At 46.0% G+C, this 9,080-nt stretch overlaps 1 protein-coding gene across 1 annotated transcript; it reads right to left on the bottom strand.

Moving 5' to 3' along the window:
* Positions 1-4,451: 4,451 nt before the first annotated feature.
* LOC125375888 (keratin-associated protein 19-2-like) lies at positions 4,452-5,911 on the bottom strand. The gene is made up of 2 exons (XM_048386823.1): positions 5,776-5,911; positions 4,452-4,936 (listed from the first exon to the last, which is right to left on the bottom strand). Exons 1-2 carry the CDS (start codon positions 5,909-5,911, stop codon positions 4,452-4,454), a joined length of 621 nt encoding a protein of 206 aa, XP_048242780.1.
* Positions 5,912-9,080: the final 3,169 nt, after the last annotated feature.

A 9,080-nucleotide genomic window follows, 5' to 3' on the forward strand; every position in this document is an offset into this window, starting at 1 on the left:
GCGAAATGCATGGGGCTTGCATAAAAGTCAACTTTTGCATTGAATGCATGCTTTTCTGTAGCAGTTGCGTTTTAGTGACTTGATTCCATACATATACTACAATATTGAAAACCAAACTTTACTTGTTTGAAAAATACACTAAAATATTGGTGTCACAGGAACTTTTGTTGTTGAGTAAAGATGGGACCCGTGAAGATCCAGGGTAGAATAGATCTTCAGCAACCCATACTTGCTGTAAAAGGCAACTAGGTTTGTCGTAAGAGGTGACTAATGGGATCGGGTGGTCAGCCTCGCAGACTTGGTTGATGCATGTCATCGATCCCAATGTCGATGCTCATGACATCAATCACTGGATTGTCTTGTCCAGGCACGATTATTTACAAACCGCCGTCATATAGCTGGAATATTGCTGAGTGCGGCGTTAAACAACAAAGAAACAAAGAAACAAACAAGAAAAACATGGTTTAGGAACTGAGGTGTGGACGATTTGAATGTACAAATTGAAGTCTGTGCAAAAGCAGAACAAGTTACGATGTCATGAAACAAAAAAAACCATAATTATTTATGCATCAAAGCGATATTTAATATTCCCGTACAACTCACTGTCCTGGATGTGGAAGATGACTGAGTGAGTTGATGCCGCTTTGTAAAGTATCTCGGCGCGTTTCAGCGTGAAATGGGGAGAAAGCCCCTAGTGATGCAGGTCTCAGATGTTTACCACTTTGGTGAAACCCACGAGCACAGGTATGGTGCTGACAAACCTAGAAACATAATCAGGGTGAACCGGGATTCGAGCCTATCATTATAGAAATATGGCAAGCTTCCCGGAAGATTGGATCCATTAGGCTCATGGTATGTACGAGAATCGCTTTTCTCCTACAGACGATGAGGGCTTTGCTGTTTCTTGTGGACAAGCGTCCGATATCCTATTGGGGGCTGTGTCAAAAGCTTGCATGTAATTTCCAAACATAACATTGGTTAGGTAGTGAATGTTGTTTTATTATTTGTTTTCAAGAAGATTTCATACGGCTCTCAGTTAAGATTATATTTTTAAGGAGCCTCTTTTGCTTTAAGCGCCTGGCTTTGAAGATTCTTTCTCTTAAAACGAAAGTAGATTCAACACAATTGTCTGTTTTGACGTTACTGGCTACTTGTGTTTTCCCCTGTGGTATTACGACGATGTTCGGGATCAATAACTCCGGCTCCCCGAGTTAAGTCAGTGGAAGTCCACATGATCACTATATACGCTCAAAAATGACGTGGAGTCTTTGAGACAGTCCCTTTGGACCTAACGTGTCTTGTGACAAATCCATTAAGTTGATGTAGGATTAGCGTGTAGAAATACATGCTCGCCTTGTGATTAGATACTCATTAACTAGGAATCACGATTTATCTGGGACTGAGTCATGGAGGACGGAGAAAGGAGAACTAACAGCTTTGCTCACGTAAGATTGTCCGTTATCATGTGTTCTGAATTCTGTGAACTTGGAGAAAGGACGGAAAGGAAAACGTCGCACTCGAATATCACTGCGCCCATTTTTATTTTGCAATTTCAAACTTATACGCCAATTTTACCTCATTTAAAACAGAACTTCCCCCTTAACAATGAAATTCATGAAAATGCATATTTGCAAAATCAGAAAGTAACAACTCGATAACTTCAAATCAACGTACGAGGGTGTAAAGTCAGATACCTGTTTGTTTGTTTGTTGCCTTGTAGCTTAACGCTGCATAAAGTTATGTGACTGTAAGACCTCTAGACCAGACAATCCAGTGATTATATGGTAGGTTATAGTTTGTTTGTTTCTTGTTTAACGCCGCACGCAGCATTATTGCAGCTATATGACGGCGGTCTGTGAAAAATCGAATCTTGACCAGACAATCCAGTGATTGAAATCATGAGCATTGATCCACCCAATTGGGATACGATGACATGCACCAAGCAAGTCAGCAAACCTGACCACCCAATCCCGTCAGTCCACTCTTACGACAAGTATGCGTTGCTGAAGATCGACTCTAACCCGGGTCTTCACAGAGGCACATCTACATGTACAGATACTGTGAGACGTGATTGTCTGCAGGAATTGACGTCATGGCCAAATGTCTCACCAGTGCCCCTCCCCACCAATCCCCGAACACACAGGAAACCTAAAAGGGTAATCAGTCGAACAGACGTGACGGCTGTCTATAGAGCTCCGTAATCAGATAGAGAGCCAAGTTAAGACTGTAAAATCTGACATTAATAAAGCTTACGCAGTCTACATCATCACATATTGGTCTGTACAAGCTGCCGCGTTAACCAAATAGTGTTGTACATTAGCTGCCTGGTCGTAGTCGGTATAATCACCTTAAACAAGTTACTGTCTGGTGGAGGACGCTCAACCCAGCTGAACCTTTCCTCGTCCTCTCTCGCCTTCACGTCAAGGACAGGGCAACTCATTTGTGCTGCTGTAATTAGAGTCCTGGTTGTAATAATCTGAAGGTATCATCTGTTTATTAAATATAGCTCCACTGCCGATGCTGTGAGGTCACGGTCGCGCGACCAGCGGGACTACATCTAATCACTTATATCGACAGTAGCGGCTGACCTCGCCCAGAGGGACACGACCAAGCGAACTGTTGACCGTCAGTACGTGGCATGATGTCATCAACCGAGCGGAGATATACAGAACTAATCTTGGGGAATTCCTCAATGTCTGAAAATAACGTCAAATAGTGATGATTATACACTTACTTTTCTTTCTTTGTTTGTTGTTTAACGCCGAACTCTGGACCTGAAAATCCAGTGATTATCATCATGAGCATTGACAAACGCAATTGGGATACGATGACATGCGCCAACCAAGTCAGCGAGCCTGACCACACGATCCCGTTAGTCGCCTATTACGGCAAACATGGGTTGCTGAAGACCGGACTTTCACGGGTCACAATTACGTATAGACAGATCATGAAAGTGACGAGTCGTTGAAATAGAACGTCATTTACAACAAATAATGACCTACTCATCAACAGAAATCACTAAGCTTCACGCTGTCCTGTATTGCGTCAGACATCAATCGCGTCGACCCAATCCCTGGCACCAGCAGCTCATCTCGCCTCAGTTTGACACAGAACGTTCATGTTAATCTATGTTCAGCATCAAGCGGGTGTGGTTTTCATTACAAGTCCAACTTTACTGACTGAAATGTCTATTTCAGGTGAATAAAGCTTTTTTACGTTTGTAGCCCCAAGGGACGTAACTTCGAATTGAATTTGGGGGACGGATGACGTCACGATAAAAGCACACGTTAATATAGTCTCGCTTTAAATAATTTTTGTGTTTATGTTGTCATCATTTATGTATCTGTCAAAGTAAAGGTTGAAGTTGTATTTGTTACCGTTCATCAGCTGAAGACAATGCATCACGTGAGCGATTAAGGGAATTTGCTAACGCGAGGCACTGAAGTTGATGTACGTCAAGATGTAACACTTCATTCCTTAAATGACAGATGCTTATTGTAGAGGAAATGTAATTAACTTAAGCGCATAGATGCAGATCAGATCAAACGCCGTGTTTGATGACTTGTTTATGACATTTCATGCCAAGGTTTGCCGACTTTTTAGAAACGAACGTACTTGTAAACACGAACATTATTCAACTACACGTCAGCTTAAGGCGGAGGCCAAACGGAAGCAGAGGCACCGTCGCGTTGTGGTGCTGACAAACCAAGGAACATGAACAGACAAGATATATGGATCCTGTCACATCGAAGGGACGTAACTCTACGGTTAGTTATACCACTAGGCTATCTGCTTCTTCATCAACCGATAAGGACGTAAAGTTATCACCTCGGCGGCGTTAGTCTTTTTTCTTTGTGAGGAGAGTCTGGTCCAACTGGGGCCCACTTTCTGATTGCTCGTTGTTTTACGCCAAACGCAGCAATATTCCAACTATATGACGGCGATCTGTATATAATCAAGTCTGGACCAGACAATCCAGTGATTAATAGCATGAGCATCGATCCACGTAATTTGGATACGATGACATGCATCACACAAGTCAGCGAGCCTGACCACCCGATCCCCTCACTCGCCTCTGAGAGGAACATAGTCGCCTTTTACAGCAAGTAACTGGTCGGAGGGCTATGACGGAGGGCAAGCCGGGACGTGAATCACTTCGGTAAACCCACGAGCACTAGATTGGTGCTGACGTAAAATCACAATCGTTGCGAATCTTTGATCCGAACACAGGATCAACAGCATGCTTAGACGACCCCCCCCCCCCCCCCCCCCCGCCTCCCCCCTTTACAGTAAGTCTTATACCCCCAGCCACCCGTCTCCCCTTTACAGAAAGTCTCATACCCCCAGCCACCCGTCTCCCCTTTACAGCAAGCCTAATACCTCCAGCCACCCGTCTCCCCTTTACAGAAAGTCTCATACCCCCAGCCACCCGTCTCCCCTTTACAGCAAGCCTAATACCCCCAGCCACCCGTCTCCCCTTTACAGAAAGTCTCATACCCCCAGCCACCCGTCTCCCCTTTACAGCAAGCCTCATACCCCCAGCCACCCGTCTCCCCTTTACAGTAAGCCTCATACCCCCAGCCACCCGTCTCCCCTTTACAGCAAGCCTCATACCCCCTGCCACCCGTCTCCCCTTTACAGTAAGCCTCATACCCCCTGCCACCCGTCTCCCCTTTACAGAAAGTCTCATACCCCCAGCCACCCGTCTCCCCTTTACAGAAAGCCTCATGCCCCCAGCCACCCGTCTCCCCTTTACAGAAAGCCTCATACCCCAAGCCACCCGTCTCCCCTTTACAGCAAGCCCCATACCCCCAGCCACCCGTCTCTCCTTTACAGAAAGTCTCATACCCCCAGCCACCCGTCTCTCCTTTACAGAAAGTCTCATACCCCAAGCCACCCGTCTCCCCTTTACAGCAAGCCTTAGACCACTGGTCCACTGTGCACGCTTTACAGTGACGTGTTCACTGATGCCTCAGACCACTGGTCCACCGTGCCCGCTTTACAGTGACCTGTTCACTGATGCCTTGGACCACTGGACCACCGTGCCCCCTTTACAGTGACGTGTTCACTGATGCCTTAGACCACTGGGCCACCGTGCCCCCTTTACAGTGACGTGTTCACTGATGCCTTAGACCACTGGACCACCGTGCCCCCTTTACAGTGACGTGTTCACTGATGCCTTAGACCACTGGGTCACCGTGCCCCCTTTACAGTGACGTGTTCACTGATGCCTTAGACCACTGGACCACCGTGCCCCCTTTACAGTGACGTGTTCACTGATGCCTTAAGAATACTGGACCACCGTGCCCCCTTTACAGTGACGTGTTCGCTGATGCCTTAGACAAACGTAGGTTCATGCATGTCACATCCCGGATGGTGATGTCTGTAGCCCCTGCTGTCTCAACTGATAGGGTCCTTATAAACGGGGTTTTGCAGTACACAGGTCCAGTTCAAGGTCCCGTCCTCTGTTTTTGCTGTTTCTGAACATTTTAAATCTTTCATAATTGAACAGTAATGTACTAATGTTGACATCGCAACCATGTGACAACGATCTTGGGAGTCGAACCCGATCTAGTGACTAACGGCTTCACATATGAGATAATGGGGCATTCGTACAGAATCACAGACATCGTTAGAAAGACTGACATTAACACAAAAGTTCCTTTCTCGTCATATGACCTATTTTTATTTATGAAATATATCACTATAACTTGCCTTAAACAAACACCCGACAACACATCAATAATAACCCGGGTCATCACTCTGCATCAGCACCTGGAGATAACGTGTGACCCAGATGTCCCCAGGTGAGATGGGTCTGTACCCGCCTCATCCTGGGAGGCTGGGACCTGATGTGGGAATCAGACAGAATACTTGAGCCGTCGCCAAGATTGGGTGTAACTCCGTACATTGCCATAAATGCAAGTAGAAATATTTGAAGTGAAAAAGCCATGAGAAACACATTCTTCTGTGTCACCAGCTCATATTGTCATGACTCACTGAAGGTCTGGTGTATAAGGATGTGTTGGTATTTAAAGGGGCACTACACTGGTGATAAGTCGGACATGCGACCCGTGAAGATCCGGAGTAAAATAGGTCTTCAGCAACCCGTGCTTGTCGTAAAAGGCGACTGTGCTTGTCGTAAAAGGCGACTATGCTTGTCGTAAAAGGCGACTATGCTTGTCGTAAAAGGCGACTGTGCTTGTCGTAAAAGGCGACTATGCTTGTCGTAAAAGGCGACTGTGCTTGTCGTAAAAGGCGACTATGCTTGTCGTAAAAGGCGACTATGCTTGTCGTAAAAGGCGACTATGCTTGTCGTAAAAGGCGACAAACGGGATAATCCCAAGTGTGTGGATCGATATTCATGACAGTAATCACTGTATTGTCTGGTCCAGACTCGATTATTTACAGACCTTCGTCATATAGCTGGAATATTGTTGAGTGCGGCGTTAAACAACAAAGCGCGTATGATTTGAAGTTCTTCGTCAAAGAATCCCTTCTTTGTCTTGCATCTAAAAATATACCCAGGACACAGTTAAATGTGTTCGGAAATAAATTGTATAATTCCGCAGGTCCCGATGTGCTTTAAATTTCATCTGAAATATATATAATATATGGGGAAATATGTGTGAACCATTACGCTAACAACTGACAATTGTTTTAGGTATGCCCGTTTGCGCTAACACGGAACCCGGTCGCAAAAAATGGCCAAGAGCGGGGCACGAGTTGCTATTTGGCTTGTCCCGGAATAACACGAGTTGGTCCAGAATGCACACCAGCTTCTAAATATAGTCACTTCCTGACGACTGATCACTATCCAAACACAATGAAACGAGCGTCTACCGAATCCCAACAAAACAATCTAACACAGCTAAAATAACTGTAAAACAAGAAAACACACTGCTATATAACAACTGTCAACCTGAACCTGACCCTCGCTCCCGGTGAAGCTGCGATTTCCTGACACACAGAGTTGCCTGGCGTCAGTGTGAGGGAGTGAGGTTTTACGCCGCATGTAGCAATATTCCCGCAATGTCTCAACGGTAAAAGTAATGTGAAATGGGTTTAATGTCGCGATCAAACTTATATCTTGACGTGCATGCACATGTGTGTATGTGTGTGTCTGCTTGTACTAGTCCGGACTAGGGGCGGTCGGGTAGCCTTGTGGTTAAAGCGTTCGCTCGTCACGCCGAACGTTCGATCCTCGACATTGGTACAATATGTGAAGCCCATTTCTGGTGTCACCCGCCGTGATATTGCTGAAATATTGCTAATACGGCGTAAAACAATACTAACTCACTGGCTCACATTATTCTTGACTAGTGTCTTAAACACTGAGATGAATCAATCGCTGAGGTGTATCAAACACTGAGATGAAACAAATATTGAGGTGAATCAAAAATGAGTTGAATAAACCTCTCGAGTGCCTCCACCAAGTGATCAGCCCCTTGTTTTCTTGTGCTGACCCACTGAGATACCATGCCCTAGTTTAACATGAATACCCCACTCAGACACAGTATACGGACTCCGAGCCGACCAGTCCTTGTTTTAGCCCCTTAATGCCGAGCGCCAGACAGGGTAACAACAAGTGGGGATCGAACCCCGGACCTTCCACTCCCCGTCAATACGATGTAACGGTCCCTGTGGGGATCGAACCCCGGACCTTCCACTCACCGTCAATACGATGTAACGGTCCCTGTGGGGATCGAACCCCGGACCTTCCACTCCCCGTCAATACGATGTAACGGTCCCTGTGGGGATCGAACCCCGGACCTTCCACTCCCCGTCAATACGATGTAACGGTCCCTGTGGGGATCGAACCCCGGACCTTCCACTCCCCGTCAATACGATGTAACGGTCCCTGTGGGGATCGAACCCCGGACCTTCCACTCCCCGTCAATACGATGTAACGGTCCCTGTGGGGATCGAACCCCCGACCTTCCACTCCCCGTCCATACGATGTAACGGTCCCGGCCGGGGATCGAACCCCGGACCTTCCACTCCCCGTCAATACGATGTAACGGTCCCTGTGGGGATCGAACCCCGGACCTTCCACTCCCCGTCCATACAATGTAACGGTCCCTGTGGTACCAAGCAAACACCTGACCAATTGTACCCACGTAGAGGATCAAACTCCGGTGGTAGGCGTGACCGCTGAACGCTGCGTCCACCAGGCTACCGAACTCAACCTGGCCACGCGGTAAAACATAATGCAAAACATTCTAGCTAAAGGACAAATGCACCTGTAATATAAAGATATTCTTTTTTTCAAATTGAAGTTAAAACTTCAATTATAAAATATAGGAGCACTTCGCGTAAGTTTAATTATAAAAAAACCGCTGCACAAACACATATTTATAATGTTATAAAAATATGTCCTACCATAAACTCAATGTCACCGCGTGTACACTCACTATATATACTAGTCGACTTATCAATCATTAATGCGGGTTTACGTTTCTTCAGCATTGCAATAATCCTAGCATGGTAAAATGCAAAGAGGTACACGCGTGTGTCAATAGTGCTTCAACTATACTTGAGAGGTACAAGCGTGTGTCAATAGTGCTTCAACTATACTTGAGAGGTACACGCGTGTCAATAGTGCTTCAACTATACTTGAGAGGTACACGCGTGTCAATAGTGCTTCAACTACACTTGAGAGGTACACGCGTGTCAATAGTGCTTCAACTATACTTGAGAGGTACACGCGTGTGTCAATAGTGCTTCAATTGGGATACGATGACATGCATCAACCAAGTCAGCGAGTCTGAAGTCCCGATCACGTTCGTCGCCTCTTACGACAAGTATAGTCGCCTGTTACGGCAAGCATGGGTTGCTGAAGACCTATTCTATCCCAGATCTTCACGGGTTACCCCTCTCAGACACAGTACTTGAGACACAGTACTTGAGACACAGTACTTGAGACACAGTACTGACTCCGAGACGACCAGTCCTCGTTTTAGCCCTTAAATGCCGAGTAACAACAAGTACCATCTTACTTTTGCGTTCATGAAGATATGACAAACATCGGATCCTGGCAATCTAGGGGCCACAACTTAACACAGAACTGTATCGCTTTC

Source organism: Haliotis rufescens, unplaced genomic scaffold (assembly GCF_023055435.1).
Source record: "Haliotis rufescens isolate VD_foot unplaced genomic scaffold, xgHalRufe1.0.p SCAF_61, whole genome shotgun sequence".
In the NCBI taxonomy this organism is placed as follows: domain Eukaryota; kingdom Metazoa; phylum Mollusca; class Gastropoda; order Lepetellida; family Haliotidae; genus Haliotis; species Haliotis rufescens.